This window comes from Syngnathus floridae, chromosome 17 (genome assembly GCF_059516105.1).
Source record: "Syngnathus floridae isolate MCC-2025c chromosome 17, RoL_Sflo_1.0, whole genome shotgun sequence".
Taxonomy (NCBI): Eukaryota; Metazoa; Chordata; class Actinopteri; order Syngnathiformes; family Syngnathidae; genus Syngnathus; species Syngnathus floridae.
The window spans coordinates 2,867,459-2,884,532 of NC_142429.1; the positions used below are offsets into that span (position 1 = coordinate 2,867,459).

General features: G+C 48.0%; 2 protein-coding genes across 10 annotated transcripts; one reads left to right on the forward strand and one right to left on the reverse strand.

Annotated features, from left to right (window-relative positions):
* The first annotated feature begins 423 nt into the window (after positions 1-423).
* On the forward strand, positions 424-4,918 carry slc5a11 (solute carrier family 5 member 11). 2 transcript variants are annotated; one of them, XM_088358544.1, is made up of 16 exons: positions 424-523; positions 840-983; positions 1,084-1,155; positions 1,394-1,498; positions 1,568-1,627; positions 1,704-1,808; positions 1,888-1,993; positions 2,129-2,209; positions 2,293-2,498; positions 2,711-2,846; positions 2,986-3,093; positions 3,177-3,327; positions 3,500-3,668; positions 3,835-4,050; positions 4,130-4,256; positions 4,323-4,913. In XM_088358544.1, the coding sequence occupies exons 2-16, from the start codon at positions 840-842 to the stop codon at positions 4,550-4,552; spliced, it is 2,016 nt and encodes a 671-aa protein (XP_088214670.1). In that variant the 5' UTR covers positions 424-523; the 3' UTR covers positions 4,553-4,913. The 2 variants fall into 2 exon arrangements, with proteins under 2 accessions (XP_088214670.1, XP_088214669.1); XM_088358543.1 differs by having other exon boundaries at positions 4,130-4,918.
* arhgap17b (Rho GTPase activating protein 17b) lies at positions 4,720-14,917 on the reverse strand. 8 transcript variants are annotated; one of them, XM_088358539.1, is made up of 22 exons: positions 14,504-14,917; positions 12,553-12,592; positions 11,470-11,631; positions 10,747-10,851; positions 10,515-10,591; positions 10,324-10,435; positions 10,180-10,256; positions 9,839-9,941; positions 9,697-9,765; positions 9,545-9,626; positions 9,350-9,477; positions 9,131-9,242; positions 8,968-9,049; positions 8,809-8,889; positions 8,623-8,736; positions 8,452-8,543; positions 8,180-8,312; positions 7,422-7,661; positions 7,123-7,324; positions 6,325-6,723; positions 5,895-5,930; positions 4,720-5,374 (listed from the first exon to the last, which is right to left on the reverse strand). In XM_088358539.1, the coding sequence occupies exons 4-22, from the start codon at positions 10,837-10,839 to the stop codon at positions 5,357-5,359; spliced, it is 2,250 nt and encodes a 749-aa protein (XP_088214665.1). In that variant the 5' UTR covers positions 10,840-10,851; positions 11,470-11,631; positions 12,553-12,592; positions 14,504-14,917; the 3' UTR covers positions 4,720-5,356. The 8 variants fall into 8 exon arrangements, with proteins under 8 accessions (XP_088214665.1, XP_088214659.1, XP_088214661.1 ...); XM_088358533.1 differs by lacking the exon at positions 11,470-11,631; XM_088358540.1 differs by lacking the exon at positions 11,470-11,631 and having other exon boundaries at positions 5,254-5,374; positions 7,123-7,244; positions 14,504-14,916.
* Positions 14,918-17,074: the final 2,157 nt, after the last annotated feature.

Here is a 17,074-nt window from a genome sequence, read left to right on the forward strand (position 1 = left end):
ATAAACTCGACATTTTTTCCCCCCCAAAATGAAGTCGTGGTTCTTGTGACAGTGGCGTTTCTTCTAAAATGACAACACTAGCCCCATAAAATATATTTTGAAAAAATATTCTTGTAAAATTCCAACTTCATTTGTGATTTTTTTTTTCTTCTTCTAAAATTAAACCTACTTCTGTAAAATGTAAAAGCTTTCTGATAATAAACCTAAGGTGAACTTTATTCCTGGAATTGAATTCTTGTCTTTGTTTTTCTTTTGATTTTGTTCCTGATGAACACATTCGTAGACCTCCGATTCTCTGCCATGGTTTGGTAAAGCACTTGCAATGAGTGTGTGTGCGTGTCAATGTGTAAGTGTCGTGCGTCTGACGTCAATAAACCTTTTACATTTTAACTAATGATCAGTGTGCACGTGTTGAAAGTGGAATTTGATCTTCAGGTGCGTGAAAGCACCTTCCTCGTGCTCATTCACTCATCTTTGGCTAATTCCTGGAAATGCTTTGTTGTTGGTGGCAACTTACGGAGAGGTGAGTTTTCTCTATTTGCAACAAAACACAAACTTGTAATGCATGACACCACTAAGATTCTTCTGTTGGCATTGTTGCCGTTTTTCTCATTTGTGGCAGCAGGGCAAGTTAATTCAACTGACAGCACTTGAATTCACGTGAACTGCTTTAGTGTCTCATTGTATTTTTAAAATGTACAAATGTGAAATCAAGTGTGGCTTCTTGCGTGTCCAAGTACCTGCTTCTAGTAGAATAGTACATGGCTTGCTTTTCTTCAATAAATGACGGAGGTACATCACATTTTAACCACAGATGTTAATCTCATGCTTCTTTTCAGATGACCTTAGATCTTGCAGCAACCCAACAGGGGAGCACTATGTCGACGACGCCGTCTCCAGGTGGAGGAAGTCCTCCCTTAGGAGCTTTGGACATCGTGGTACTGGTGCTCTATTTTGTCCTGGTCTTGGCTGTGGGCTTTTGGGTGAGTCCAAGTGAGGGAGGAAAGAGAGAGAGGGGGACACCAGGAGTTTCATTTGATCACTTCATTGGTCACTTCTTGTGTTCTGTCATGTGTCTACTAGTCAATGTGGAAAACAAAGCGCAGCACAGTGGATGGCTACTTCCTGGCAGGGAAGAGCATGACCTGGTGGCCGGTGAGTTTTATACACCTTAAGAGGCATCCAGACTGACTTTGAACACGTTTTATCAATCTGTAAATATTTAAAATTCAAGGCCAAGTGGTTTCACTGAGCAAGACATCGTTTTCAGCCAACTTATTCGCTGACACCCACCAGGCCAAGCCCTGCCTTTTGAAGCCATACACTCTCAAAGTCACAGATACCACAGTAGAACGGACCAAAACGTCTGCTGCATCTCATCCTCTTCTTGCAGGTTGGGGCCTCTCTGTTTTCCAGTAACATCGGCAGCGGACACCTCATCGGGCTGGCTGGATCCGGAGCAGCAGCGGGAATCGGGGCAATTGCCTACGAGTGGAATGTATGATGCGCCGAGACTCTTGGGGGCCTCGGGGTACTCAAGTGTTGCTTCCATGTTTTGATGTGACAGGGAATTTTCATGGTGCTTCTGCTTGCGTGGATCTTCCTGCCCATTTATCTGGCCTCCGGGGTAAGCTGAGTCCACACCGACATGAATTTCACTGTATCATCACTTAGTGACACGTTTTATGGTCGCTTCCTTCCAGGTGACAACTATGCCTGAATATCTACAGAGGCGATACGGTGGCAGAAGAACGCATTTGTTTATGGCTGTCTTATTCTTGTTTATTTACATCTTCACCAAGATGTCGGTATGACTTGGACCTTTATGTCTTCATTTGGCATGTCCAAGTGTGTATGATGCTCACTGTCTCTTGTTTGAGATGTCAGGTGGACATGTATGCTGGTGCCTTGTTTATAAAGATGGCTTTGCAGTGGGACATCTACCTGGCGATCGTGCTCCTGCTAGCTATCACTGCGCTCTACACCGTGGCAGGTCAGCCCACATTACTCATATAATTGCATAAAATTAATGTTATTTTTAGTAAATGGTAACACAATTATATGGCCAAGACGCTTCCTGTAGTCTTTTAAAACTTTACTTGAATGTGTTGTCTTGTTCCTTCCTCAGGTGGTTTGGCTACTGTCATCTACACCGACGCCGCTCAAACGGTTATCATGCTGGCGGGAGCGCTCGTCCTCATGGGCTTTAGTAAGTGCATCCCAAACAATGACGCCACCTGTGTCAGGGCATCTTTTCACATTGGCTCACTCTATTTTTGTGCTGCCGTTCAGGTTTTGCAGAGGTTGGAGGTTGGAATGCTCTGATGGAGGGCTACCTTAAGGCCATCCCGTCGGTTCGCGTGCCGAACACGACATGCGGCATCCCCCGAGAGGACTCCTTCCACATATTCAGAGACCCGGTTGACTCTGACCTCCCGTGGCCTGGCGTCATCATCGGCATGTCCGTTCCTTCCATGTGGTACTGGTGCTCTGATCAGGTCAGGTTTCTTCTATTTTTTTTAAAATATGTGGCATCCCTCAAGGATCACTTCTAGAAACCTTGTTATTTTTGTCTTTTTAGTCTAATTGCTCCTTTTGGCTTATCAATAAACTATGGAATTCAGTGATTTCATCGTGTCATGCAGTAGCTATTCTAAAGAAATACACCACAACAAAAATGGCTTCAACTGCGTGTGTGGTTGTTATTTAGGTGATCGTGCAGCGCTCGTTGGCTGCCAAAACGCTGACCCATGCTAAAGGCGGCTCCCTGCTGGCTGCTTACCTCAAGCTTTTGCCTTTCTTTGCCATCATGTTGCCAGGCATGATCAGCAGGATACTTTACACAGGTGGGAAACATCAGCGGAATACTCCAGTTGACAGTAGTTGCCTCCACCTTTTTTCAATCAAATGATGGAATAATCATTTGGGTCCAAGAAAATCCAGAACATTTCACACCCATTTGCCCTTGAATAAAACTGTTTCCAGATGACGTAGCCTGTGCCGATCCAGAATTGTGCGAGCAGATCTGTGACAACCCAGTAGGATGTACTGACACGGCTTATGCCAGGCTGGTCTTGGAGCTTCTCCCCGCAGGTGACTTCCTGTCCTTTATTCAACCTCGGTATTCATATAAAATGCATATTCATATGCATTCATATAAATGCTGCATCTTCCAGGACTCCGAGGCCTGATGATGGCTGTGATGATTGCTGCGCTCATCTCCTCGCTCACATCCGTCTTCAACAGTGCCAGCACCATTTTCACCATGGACCTGTGGAAGACGTACCGATCCGGGGCGTCCGAGTGGGAGCTTATGATCGTGGGCAGGTCCGCCTTTTTATTCGTAGATATGGACCACACACATGTGATGTGAACTCTTTTGGACTGTAAAGTAAAATGACATGGATGGGTAATCAGTATTTTACTATGCGCACTGTCTGTTGGTAATCAAAACAGCAGCACCAAAAACATTCTGATAAGCAAATGTTTTACTTTTTAGGGTTTTTGTGCTCATTCTAGTGGTGGCGTCCATTTTGTGGATTCCCGTCATTCAAGCCAGTCAAGGGGGACAGCTGTTCATCTACATCCAGTCCATCAGCACCTACCTGCAGCCGCCCGTGTCCATCATCTTCCTCCTGGGCTGCTTCTGGACTAGGACTAACGAGAAGGTAGAGCAGTATGCGATTTAGGCCTGCGCATTTGGTTTCCGGAACCACCGTGTCACAATTCGAGAGAGCACCAATAGCTTGCTGAATCCATTGCTAATGTCATTGAACTTTCCTCGGGCCGGCACCAAAGCACATGTTCTGAGCGTTGTTTTCTGCATGCCGGCAGGGTGCTTTCTGGGGAGTGGCCATGGGCCTGACGATTGGCTGCGTCCGCATGCTGTTGGATTTTATCTACCCGGCTCCGCTGTGCTTTGAGCGGGACGACAGGCCCGCCGTGGTCAAATCGCTGCATTACCTCTACTTCTCCACGCTGCTGTCCTTCATCACACTCATCGTGGTCGTGCTGGTCAGTCTGGCCACCGACAAACCCAAAGCCGAGCAGGTCAAAATGTTCCTTTATTTGTTGTGAATGGTGCATTTGTGCGTGGTCGTTGATTGGAGAATGTTGGTTTATTTTTTAGATTGACCGTCTGACTTGGTTCACAAGGTTTGCCCCCGTGGAAGTCAAAGAGCAGAGCGTGGAAGAGGTCACGGGTCACGAGATGGCGGAGATGGTCATGGAAAAGGCAGTTGACAGCACGAGAAAGGGTATAGCTTTCCATCTTTTTGACCTTGCTCCACTATCTGCTCATTTGCCATACCCCCAACTTCCAGAGTCTTCGGACCCGAGCTCCAGCTCAAGACGTCAGTCACGGCTGGTGTCTGCTCTCTACTGGCTGTGCGGGATGGAGCGACGGTCTGACGAGGCAGAGAGAAGACCCGCGACGCCCATGGCCCCCGACCTCAGTCAACTAAACGAAAATCCAGGTCTGAAAAAGTTGGTGAACGCCAATGTCGTCATTTGCCTCTCTGTGGCCGTGTTCATCATCAGCTACTGGGCTTGAGGGGCTGCCATGCTCCTCAAAAGGTGTTGCTTTTCTCGGGACATGAGAGATTTTTGTATTCCAAGAGAAACGGCAAGTCACATAAGTGCAGCCCAGGCCACAATGTGATCAGAAGTATCCTACATGATTGCTTTGATATGTAAATACATGAAAAAAGAAAAACATGACAAGATTGTAAAACTTTAATCATCACAAGTCATGGCGCAGCAACGGTCTCATGTTTCAGTATTACTAGTAAAAAGATTGCCAACGATATGTAAGCATTGGGCTATATTTGGTCAAAGCTTTGAAATATTGGAGCACAGTTGGTCATTACCAACCATTGTCAATATCGATTTTTAAATATAAATAATTTTTTGGACCAAATAATGAATATATCCTCAAAGCAATTAAAAATGTTACAAATCAGTCCCCAAAATATACAACAAACCAAATATGAGCCACTGGAAGACAGTCGGTGCACAATATTGCACTTTGGTCAACAACCGGCACCACACAAGCAAAAACAGCACCTCGTTTCCATCCCCTTTCCGTTTTACCCTGTCTTTGTTCCACGCAATTTCACTCGCACTTGGCTGCCGTGTTAAATAGATTCACAGAAAAAAAGCCTTTGGATCAAGCCTGCCATCGGATTGTCAGAAATGCGTTCCTAAGGAGCCTGGCGGCGGCATAAAAGGGGCGCGTGGCGCCCCGCTCACAACGAGGTGCTCTCCGTGTGTGCGTCGAGTGGCGGCGGCAGGGTGGCGGGCGTCGTCGCTTGCGGGCTTGCTACCATCCCCGGGATCCACACTTGTTTAGCCCCCTTCAGATCCAGGCTGCCGTCTGCACGGGGTCGTAGGGGAAAAGGTCAGATACGAGCGCGCCCACTAATTGGCACTCTTGACGCACACTTTAAGACACTAAGGACTCCTTGAGCGTGGTGCCTCTAATTGCGAGTGGTTCACGTTTTTGGAGATGCCAGCCGTTGGTCTTGAAGGCATTGCTGATTTTATTGTGGTCATACCTGTCATGTCCATTGAGACTAAAGTGTGATAATTTTTTTTGGGAGGGAGTCCTTGGAGTACTTGTAAAGTGTGGCACATGATCAGTGCTACATAGAATAGGCACAGTTGTTGTTTTTGTTTTTTTTGTTTTGTCACACCCAAGGTCGATGTTAGTTTGTCTGGACAGCAGCAATTGACACATACACATCACACCGGATGGATTTCGAGCCAGTCTATCTATTGTATCTTAACGACACGCTGTTAGGATTTCCCAGACACCCCCCCTCCCTTACACACCTGCACCCACACACACAAACACATGCAAGCAAACCAGGCGCATCAGCCAGTCGGAGTCTTACCAACGCCTGCCTTACAAGGCCCGCCACCTCAGACATCTGCAATGTTAGACACACACACACTTCACGTCACCAGTCACATTGAAACCCAAAAGGCAAGACAGTAAAAGAAAAAGGAAGCTGAAAATGTCACTCAGCCAAGCGTCACATCCAAACCAACACGTCGTTTAGAACTCGGGCTGACGTCTGGCGTCGGCAAATTCTTATTGGTCGAGCAATCGCTGTTGTAAGTTTAAAAAAATGACTTTAGATAAAACCGTTTGTAAAATTGATGAATCAAAATATATCATACTAATTTAATCAGATGGTTTTCTTAATGAATCTAAAAGTAGACTCGGAATCACCCCGCACCACCACCACCACCGATTTTTATTTCACAATTTTGAACTGCCAATTGATAGCGAGATAGAACCGCTAGGTAGAAGCGCCTTACCTGTGATGATCTTGGACGAGGAGCCGACGAGGCCGTTGCAGCTGCCATCGCTGACAGCCGGTTGAGGCGGCGGCGGCATGTTAGGCCGGGGCCGCGGCTTGGGTGCTGGCCGGGCGGGACGGGGAAGCGAGCCGTAGTGGTACGCAGGTGGCTGGGAGTGGGCGCCGTCGTGAGGTGGCGGTGTGGGCGTCCTGGGCGGCGACGGCGGCGGCTCCCCCGGGACCAACACTTGGGGCGGCTGCGGGGGAGGGTGGCTGGGAACCTGGATGGGGCTTTCTTTGCCCGAGAGCCGCCTGGGATTGATGGCAGGATTGTGAGGGGACCCCGGCGTTTGGCTGGCAGGCTGAGAGGCGAAAGGACTGGCTTGTTTGGGTGGTGCCGGTGCCTGTTTCTTGGTTCCTGGAAAAGGGAACATATATTGCATTTCAAGTATCAACTGTGTTTCCTCAGCCTGTGCATCAACTCGACCTTTTGTTTTTGTCTGTGGTACTAATGCCAGTGTTGCACGGGCTCTCTCTAGTGGTATCCGAAAGGATCACGCCCTGGGTGTAATTGCGTTGTTTTTAAACTTTTTTTTATTCAACACATTTGCCTGAGAGAATTGTTTACTTTGAATTTACTTCCAATATGAGATCTGCTCATTCAATGCAGAAGTGCGGCTCATTACACACTTCCTGTTTGAAAAAAGGAACAGTATATTTTTGAGGTGACGCGTTCAAGTGGCCATCTGTGTTAATTCAAATCGTGCAGACATTTTGGGGCACTGTGCGGGAAAACATTACGTGCCGCTCATCTTACCTCTGCGGACCATGTGAGGGCTGGGGCCCCTGGATCCACTCTGGGAATGCGACGTTCCCGCCGTAAGCTGAGCTGAACCATTCCTCTGCGGAAGCGGCGTGGACATGAGCTCCCGAGCCGGGCTGCGGGCATAGAACGGCTCCAAATCATTTTCAAACCGCCACGTAATTGGACTGGCCAGACATTTCCAATTTGCTGGCTTCTGACAAATGCAAAGAGGCGAGGGCGAGTTGGGCAGGTCGGATTGCTTGAGAGCAAGCGGCGTTGCAGGGAGGATATGTGGCTAGCTCACTCCTTACCTGCTCTCCTCCACGCCCGCCTGGGAGACCAAGTGAGGTAGCGTGGCAGCAAGCCGGCCCCCGGCACCTGCGCCGCCGGGCTCGACCTTCAGGGCGGCAGTTAGGGCCTCAAAGCAGGCGGGACCCCCGCCTTCCTGGTGGGGCAGTGGCGGTTGCAAGTTGGGCGAGCTTAGCTGTGGCTGCTTTCTAATGGTGGTGCCAGCTCTACGTGGGCTTGCCTCCGGAGGTTTGTTAACGGTGCTACGGAAGGGGGGGCAAGAGGCAGAGGGGCAAACCACACACACAAATTTTAAGAAAATTCCCAGGAGAGCTCAAGAGGAACAGAAAGCTAAGGGCAGACATAGCCGAGCCCTCGGAAAGCAGAACTCGACATGAACATCAAAGGAAGCAAGGTGGCTGCATGAGACGAGACAGATGGCGGGCGGGAAGCCAACACACGACCAGCAACCTGCAGTCAGACCCAAGCTTTAATTGCAAGAGAACACAATGGGAGGAGTTCAGAACACAAATTGCCACATCGACAAAACGTCTTTTGGAGAGAATCAAGAGGATTCTCCAAAAAGATAGGGGCTACTTTGGACTAGAGCACAGGCTGAACGTTTGGACAGGGCTGCTGTCGGGTGACTGTGATGGAGTCGTCGGCCACTACGTAGTGGGCCGACACCGCCGGGGCCCGCCAATCCTGCCCGCTGGCTGTCTTGGGCCGGGACGGGAGGGGAAGCGGCAGACTGAGGCTGAGGTTGGCGCGAGACAGGTACCTGTCTTTGCGGGGAGACTGCGTGTCCCCGTCTTGCCCCACCAGGCTGCCGGGGCGCTTCCTGTCCGGTTCGCCGTCCGACGTGGATGGGTGGGTGGGCATGGCGAACATGCCTGACACGTTGAAGTCCATTTCTGTGTGGAAGAAACCAAGCAGCCAAGGACATTTAGTTCAGCAACATTATTCAATTAGGGCTGGAAAAAAAATCTACTTGTGTTTGTATTTTGTTCCCTGAGCTACTTTTCAGCCAGAAAATGTTTTATGAAGCATTACCTTCAGGAAAGAACCAATCAGCGTGCTGGATGATGGGCTCAATGATGGCGACCACATGGACCGAGGTCGCTGCCGCCATTTCAGCCAGTGTCCTGTGGGAGACGAGGCAAGTTCAATGGCCGGCGAAGACCAAGCGAAGCGCGTGCGCGGGTGCTTGCGCCGTGCCCTCACCCCTCCATCTTTGCCCACAGCAGGTTGGGGCCCAGCACAATCGCGATGTTGCTGGGAGACATTTTGTTGATGTCGCAGTTTTGAGCCAGTCTGGCCAGAAACTTTACCAGATACCTGTAAGCATTCCTTATTATTTAGATGATTTTCCCACATTCGGTTGACCACATCAACGCTGAGCACACCTACCTAAAGTTGGCTTTGTGAGTCTTTGGCAAACGGTCACATGTCACCCACAAAGCCTGAAGTCGTTTGTCAGGGTCAGACACACTGAAACAACACGTGTGCACACAGTTAGCGGAATCACATCCTGGGCACACACACCTTCAGCTGTGTGCGTCGTCTTACTTGGACGCCTGCGTCCACTCGTCATACAGGCCAAAGGTCATGAGAGGTTCAGGAAGTTCCCTGAGGTAGGACTTCAGTGCTCCTGTGTACAAAGTGGTCCATTATTGAAGAGAAGAAGAAAAAAAACACGACTGGGAGCAGATCATGGTTTTGCGGTCATCACCGGCGACGGCGTGAGGGTCCGAGTAGAACTCTTCGAGCTGGGACGTCGAACAGTCCAATGCGGCTTTCAGCTTTTTTAGTTTGGAAGCTCCCGCTGCTATTCTGAACAGACCCTACAGAGCGAAACCGCAAAATGTGAGTTAGCGTAGCGACTTGCTAATCAACAATCACAAATTGAGAGTTAGAGCAGCGACTTGCAAAACAATCACAGACCCCCCACCTCTTCCCTCATCCCGGTCTCCAGCAGCATCATGACGCAGGCCTCGATGGGCAGCGCAATGTCTCGGTTACTCCGCTTCAGGTGCTCTTCCAGGGCGGTGCCGAACGCTGGCTTCTCCGTCCAGGAGTCTAAAGACAAAGGTGCCGACCGAACGTTTATGCGCTCGTTTCCTCTTTGAAATGCCTCGCTGCTCACCTTGCTGCAACTGAATATTCGGTATCGCTTCCTCCAGAGCTGCCAGAGACCTTCTGTGGTACTCAGCCTGGGCCTCCAATAACTGCCGACATAGGCGAGCACCAATGTGGTTCACTTTGCTCGTTTATCTCATCATCACGTCATGTACCCACCATGAGATAGTAGCGAGCGTAGTCGCCTTCTTTGGACGCAAAGTTGTACATGTCTGCCGATAGCTGGTCCTGCGGGAAAAGTGGTCGCAGACATTGTGGACAAAATGGCATCGTCATTTTATTTAGAGCAGCGGAAACCTACTTTACATATTTCCACTTTGATCAGAGCCTCGTCCATTTCGTCCTTGAGTGAGTCCACCTTAGCCGCCATGGCCTGGTTGCTGGACTTGGTCGCTTGGTACCACCTGCACCACAATCGATTTTTACCCTCAACAAATTGGACCAAATGATATATTTTCAAATGTGCTGAACCAGCACCAAAAATGTCATGCTTTCTTATTTCTGTATTTAATGGTTTCTTGATTTAATGCCCCATTAGAACCAGACTAATTATTTTATTTCCACGTGAATTTGCTTTGAGGCAGAGTTAAGTTCCGTTTGGGCTCATCGGCTGTAATCCTGCAAGAAGAACCCAACGCCAACCTGGTCTTTGCCGAGTCGTAGTCCAGGACCAGTTTGGCCAGTTGCTTCCTCTGTTTCAGTATGTTGGGAATCTCAACCTATTAGAATTCAAGTTTCGGCAATGTGAGCAGAATCAGGACCCCCACCCCCCAGCAGGTGTGGTACCTCAGCCAGCGTGTTGAGAGGCTCCAGAATGTCTCTTTCGATCTGCACCTCGTGCTGCATCAGCTCGCTGGCCAACCTGCCCTCGGCTTCGCCGCACACGTCCATCATCTTGCTGCTTGCACACGCGTTGCATTCAAGACAAAATGCAAACATTTGCAATTTGGGGTCACGACAAGGTGGACACGGCTCACCCGATCAGACTTTCGTCGCCCAGCTGCGAGCCGCCCTCCTGCATGGCCTGAGACAGCGTCGTCAAGGGCAGCTTTTTCTAAAGACACAACTTGGAAGCTCATGATTTCCCTCAGCCAATCAAAGTGCCCTAGCGGCCCGAGAAAGGCTTCTTTCTTTTTTATTTTATTTTACCTTCTTCAATTTTTTTTTTTTAAATGAAAGAAATGACTGCTGCTTTGTTATCCGACTCACGTGTCGCTTCTCGGTGTCTGTGCCCAGCTGACCCTGCAGGCAGGACACCAGCCTCTTGATCGTGTTGTGTGACATCAAGCGCACCAGCTCCATGCGCCTCTCGATCTGATCACACACACACGCACATGCACACACACGCACACACACACACACACACACGCGTGCGCGCCCCGCCCTGGTCAGTTTTTTCACCGTATTTTGATTTGGAGTAGATCCATCTTAAAAAGGAAGAATGTTTTTTCAACAAATGCTTATTTGTTCTGCTTTGGAGTTTCTTTTTGAACTTTGAAAAGCGCATTTGCAAAAGATGCCATCGCACTTCCTCTTCCTGCCTGCACATAAACAAGCAGGGCGCCTCATTGGCTGAGAGATTCCCATCTTTGACTCTCTCATCACCCCATTTTCACGTCTCCCATTTGACAGTCTTTTTTTTTTTCTCCCCCAGACGCAGATGAACGCCGCTGTCTGGATACAATTGATTAGCTCATCATTCCGCCTCGTCCGCGGCTGGCTCAGATTTACACACTGCAATTGAGCTCTTTGACAGGAAAAAAAAAAGAATCCAGACCATGTGGGGATCAGATATGATCTTACAACTTTGGATGTTTTTAACGCTCCTGGCTGTTTTGATTGTGGAATGCACTACCTTGTAACCCTCTTCACTCTTTTCTAACAAAGTAAGCTTCCGCAGAAAGTCAGACAAGTTCTAACTTGTACTTCAACCTGCAGGTTCCTCCGCCGGAAGGAGCTGTAACCCACGTTGGCGAGGAAAACGTTGAATGTTGGGCATATTCAGCAAGCAGGCAGGCAGATGAGCGCCGTTCTCCACAAAGATGTTGCTCCGCATGAAAACTTCCAACAAGAACCCGTGCTTGCTTTTTACACCTGAGGAATAGTTTGAAACGTCAGTCCATGTCTTGTCAGGTCTTGACCTGCCTCAACACAACTTGTTGAGAACATCTCCAAACAAGTCTGCCAGATCTCCAAAGTCTGCCCACATAACTCCCATTTTGCGTGTTCTCTTTGTTTCAGGCTTCGGTAACAAACTTGCAGTCACTTAGAGAGTCCCGGCGGTCATTTGATTGTCTTGTGGACTCACTTTGCTCCTTTCAACACCAGTGGCGTCTTCTCTGTCATGTCGTTCATCCTTTTCGCTATTTTGCGGGGTCATGTGACCTTGCCGCACGGGCAATTTAACAATTAGCAAAACTTAAGCGCGATCCCGCCAGCCGCAGTCCTCGAGTAGGTGAGCTGTCCAAAGGTTTACAAGATGGCCAACTGGTTTCCGCCCTCAACAGCCGCACGCCGTGAGGAGAAACGGAGCCGATGACCTCGCACTTATATTATTTCTCACTCACTTTGCTCCGTTTGTCAGTCCGAGCGAGCACAGCTTGACGGCCAAGCCTTCAACTTCAAATCATCTTCCTTCATGTGGCCAAGCACTGCTCTACTTTCCGTCCCCGCCCCCAACATTTGAAGCCAGCACCACATTGCCTTTGGTGGAAAGCTGCCAGGCACGTCTCCTCCCCCCCACTAGTCGTCAAACTCAACTCAACTTGGGCTGAGGGAAGATGATGACTTGAGCAGAAGGCCTCATACTGCCGTTTGCTGTCCACTAGTAATGACATCAGTGCCGACGGGCTCAGCTCACAGCCCGTTTTCTGGTTTGGGTCATGTGATGTTACCATGCCAGCAAAAGGGGCATCTGGACAACCCAGCTTGCGATGGCAACACTAAATATTGATCAAAAACACTGCAGTGGGCCTTCATTTATGATGGTGAAATTGGCATGGCCCAAGTATTTACCTGCAGGAGGTCATCACTCAGCACCTCGGTCTTCTCGGCCCTGGCGAGAGAAAAATTGCACTTATGGTCAAAACGCAGGCAATGTCAACAGCAGTACGACACAATACAAAATGTTCTTGTCTTGAATTGAATTCTGCAAGACTTGGCATGCTGCAAACGAGCGCAAACTTCCAAATGGAGTTCAACCTGTCTTTTTGTGTACACAGCAGAATGTGAGCCGCTCATCACACGATCTCACTTGAGCAGAATAATAATGCGCACAGTCAAACCGTGTGTTTAATCGAGCGACTCAGCGGAAACTCGTTTCTATGAAGGCGCTGTGAGATTCCTCCGTCATGTCCCAGCATACGCCGTTGTGTCACTGTGTTTGTTATGGCAACACGAGGTGAGCGAGTAAGTGAACGCCGAAGGTCGCTAAGGGGCACGTCTGAGTCTCAAGCACTCCATTCAAAACTTTTCTTTCTTTTCTCTAGTTGTCTAATTGTCTTGTATTTGGTGTGCCAAATATCGCGGCCTGTGAGCCTCTCCTTTTCAAAAATCGGAATCTCATCATGACTGTTGTCCGACTTTTCAAAAAAAAGTCTCATCATGACTGTCGTCCGACTGGAAGGAAAGCCTTCAGTTCACAAGTTGTACATCGGACATGTTGCTCAGACAACAAACGTCTTATGAGTGAAAGTAGAATGCGAACAGCAAGCATCGTCCTCTTCAATTTGAGATCCAAAACAGAGTTTTCTTGCCAGATGGCTCTTTAAGCTCCGAAATGGCTTTGTTTCAGAAGCATGACCCCAACGATCACACAAACCAGGCAACAAGCACACAAAACTTCAAAAGTGTGACCACAAAATGGAACTCATGTTTCCATTCCAGCCTCACTCATTTACACAACCCCACCCCTCTCCCCAAAATGCTTACTCCACACAATCCCTCTGTGGCCAAGTGAGCCTGCCTGAAAGGCACATCACAGGGGACACAAATCCATCAAAGAGTTCCACTGTGGGTGTACTGCAGGGCAAAGCCTCAGTGGGTGTGTCTCACATTTTCAGCCTGCTTGTGGGGAAGGGGCTTCTCACTCAATCATCATCGCCACAATTGTAGCATCACTCCACCGACTTGTCGTTTTTGCTTCAAGTAGGCCTGGCTCCGAGCTAGTTCTAGGCTTGGAAGTGACGTCGTCTCCTCCAACCTTTTATCGATTCATTTTATTTTCCTTCTGTTATGTAAAGATGGACGTCAGACATGTTTGATTTCACAAGTCTTTCCGGCGACGTGATGCAATAGATGAGCACCAACAAAACCAGAAAAAACAACAACACTTCGTGACGGTTTAATCTGCTGGGTGGGTTTTTGAGAAAGTTATCGGGGTTAGGCAGGTTTGGTGAGGGGGTTCAAAGAATTTATGGGGACTCTATGCGTCTGTTGATACCTTGGTACCGAGGAAGGTAGTTGGCTGCTTAGTATTGGTGGGTGGGGCTTTTTGAGAGTGCCTAGGTCGGCAGATAGTTATCTTTCGGTAGGTCGCGTGAAGAGCGGCTGGGTAGGGTCAAGAACTGTGCAACCTCGATGATGAACACATTGTTGTGCCGTCATACCGGCGATATTAAATGGGTAATGCGTTTGGATTTGTGTACTGGCTCCCATTATTCTTTTACAGGTAGCCCGTTACTTTTTACATGCAGTCATTAAACCAATCGAGTAGGAATTAAGAAGACAGCACTCGAACCTTGTTGAAGATTTCAGCATGAATTCGTTTGAACGAGACTGTCGAGAAAGCTTCCCCGCTCGCCCACCCACGTTTAAGAGCGACAGAGTGACGTATAAAGTGGCAAATGTTCTTCGTTTTGTACATCAAAGCTGCGCGTTCGTTTTCTGCCACGAAAGCTTCCAATAGAAAGTGTCGGTTACATGCTGGCGTTGGCTTGTAACGTCCTTCTAAATCCGAACAACTCACCTCCCGACTGTTTGGTTGGCCAGTTGCCTCATCCGGTTGAACTGTTTCTTCATGTTGCTCGCCCGCTTCCTTCCACTTTATATGAAAGCACCTAAAAAAGGGCAACGGCACCTCCGTGGAACTCTTCCCTCTCTCTGTGGCTCCGAAAAAAAGTTGGGCTAGGTCGGAGCCATTGTGCTTTGGAAAAAAAACCTCCACACAGACGCCCAAATCTTCTTCGAACTCTCCAAAATGAAGGACTTTAGAATAAACAGAAGCAGCTAACGTAAAGTGGCGCAACTTCTGTCTCGACCAGCTGAAAGCAAGCCATCGAGCGCAAGGAGAGACGAAAAAGTTTTGGGCTGGTTCGTTTTTGCTGCGGGGAGCGCACAAGGAGGAAGTGACTCGACTTTCCTACTGTACCGCACGCACACACAGACACACACACAGACACGTGATACCTCCGCACTCGAAAGACGCTTCATTAGGGACACTTCCTCCACCGCTCGTCATAGTCAGAATTGGTGTGGAAACTTGCTGCCTTTGCAAACATGTTATAAGGCTGACTTTTGGATCACACTGCCACTGAGGTGTTAACTTGACATAATAGTGAGCTAATGCAAAGTTTTATTTAAAAACAAAGGATGTCAAATAAAAATTCATGCATTAAAAAAAATATTTTTGTTTCTCCTTCTCGGCCGTTGTAACTGTTATTTACAGAGTCCATTTCTTCTATATGCTAGAAATGTAAGAATTTTAGCAAACTACCAACAAAGCATATATTGCTGGTCAAAAAACTATTACATATTTTTTAATCAGAGATGCAATTTCACTTTTAAAGATGTGTTTGCACCGATTTTGAATCTGCCCTCGTTTTTTTTCTTACACATTGTTTTCAGAATAATAAAATAACACTATGTTTTAAATATTTATGAATTAGATTAGGTTAGATTAGGATGAATTAGCGGCTCGGAGGCGCACTGGGTAGCACGTCCGCCTCACAGTTAGGAGGGTGCAGGTTCGATTCCACCTCCGGCCCTCCCTGTGCGGAGTTTGCATGTTCTCCCCGAGCCTGCGTGGGTTTTTTCCGGACACTCCGGTTTCCTCCCATATCCCAAAAACATGCCTGGTAGGCAGATTGATCACTCCAAATTGTCCCTAGGTGTGAGTGTGAGTGCAAATGGTTGTTTGTCTCCGTGTGCCCTGCGATTGGCTGGCAACCGGTTCAGGGTGTCCCCTGCCTACTGCCCGATGACGGCTGGGATAGGCTCCAGCACGCCTGCGACCCCCGTGGGGACTAAGCGGTTCAGAAAATGGATGGATGGATAGATGGATGGATTAGGTTCAGCAACGGCTGAATTTGTCTAAGGTTGTAGCTATAAATTACATCAGATTGTAAAATCCTTATAAAGCAGATATTTATAGGTCAAACCTAAAAACATAAAATAGAATATTTCAAAAACTTGATGTGCTATTTTCAAAACATTGTCCAACATTTTACAGACACTTAAAGCCATCTTTGACTCAAATTTGCTGTTTCCCAATGTGCTATTATTATTATTATTATTATTATTATTATTATTATTATTATTATTATTATTATCATCATCATTGTGGTACAAGGGCTCTCTCTAGTGGCGCACGAACGAATCACTGAATTAAGTGGTGAAATCGGAGGTTCTCAAGTCTGTTCCGCGAGGTACCGGTGCATGTTTTCTCGGTCTCCCAGCTGCAACACACTTTTAAAATGATCAGGACTGCTGTCTGCCCTCTGATCATTATTATCTGATTATCTGATCATTTCAATCAGGTGTTCCCCCGTAACAAAAGAGATACAGCATCCTTTGTGCTCCACACGCCGCTCAAGCAAGGTAACAATGTTACACTTTTCCATAATAATTCACCCAGTGTCACTCAAGCAGTTTCTCTCAATAGCCTCGAGTTTTCTCTCATAGCTACGGCACTCCTCTGCCTTATCTGGCCTCTTCTTACAAGAGGACGTCGTGTAAAGGCCCGACCGGGATTCCTGCCTGTCGACCTATGAACCTTTGCAGTTAGTCATGAGCGCAAGTGTTTTGCTCGTGGCGGTCACGCAGCGTCTTGTACTTTGTACTACTCGGGTGGTTAAGCTGATTTTAACTAAAGTGTTGGGCCAGCGCTTGTAATCTTGGAACAATTTAAGTGAGGGCTCGGGGAATCAAAGTCCCGATCTGGAAACTGAGTGGTCTCTTTGGGCTGAACTCATGAAATTGCTGTTTTCGGGCACTATCTGCAGGCACTGTGTGGTTATTACAGCTCTTTCCGTTTTTCGGTTCCACCGGCCCATTTTCCTCCATTCACATTTATTTTCATTCACCATTACTACTCTGCATTCGACATTTCTTGTAAACAATTAAGTGATATTGGATAAATTCCTGTTGCAACGTTTGATGTCTCCTGGTTGGGATGCACTGCATATAGTTGAGGTTGGCATGGCAACCACTTCATCTCAAGCGCGTTTTGTGTGCGTGTGTTATTGCTGCGACATATTGGGACGTTCGTGTCTAGATTGGAGCGTGTCTCGAAGAGACACTAGCAGTGACGTGCGGTGAG

What these genes read in the sequence shown, in the direction of transcription:
- slc5a11 (XM_088358543.1), top strand. Translation starts at nt 840, where the DNA reads ATGACCTTAGATCTTGCAGCAACCCAACAGGGGAGCACTATGTCGACG. An exon ending in GCTCGTCCTCATGGGCTTTA is followed by an intron (nt 2,210 to 2,292) that starts GTAAGTGCATCC and finishes GCTGCCGTTCAG; the next exon opens with GTTTTGCAGAGGTTGGAGGT. An exon ending in CAGCAGGATACTTTACACAG is followed by an intron (nt 2,847 to 2,985) that starts GTGGGAAACATC and finishes AACTGTTTCCAG; the next exon opens with ATGACGTAGCCTGTGCCGAT.
- arhgap17b (XM_088358533.1), bottom strand. Translation starts at nt 14,556, where the DNA reads ATGAAGAAACAGTTCAACCGGATGAGGCAACTGGCCAACCAAACAGTC. An exon ending in TCAAAGTGGAAATATGTAAA is followed by an intron (nt 9,766 to 9,838) that starts GTAGGTTTCCGC and finishes CTTTTCCCGCAG; the next exon opens with GACCAGCTATCGGCAGACAT. An exon ending in CTGTGGGCAAAGATGGAGGG is followed by an intron (nt 8,544 to 8,622) that starts GTGAGGGCACGG and finishes CGTCTCCCACAG; the next exon opens with GACACTGGCTGAAATGGCGG.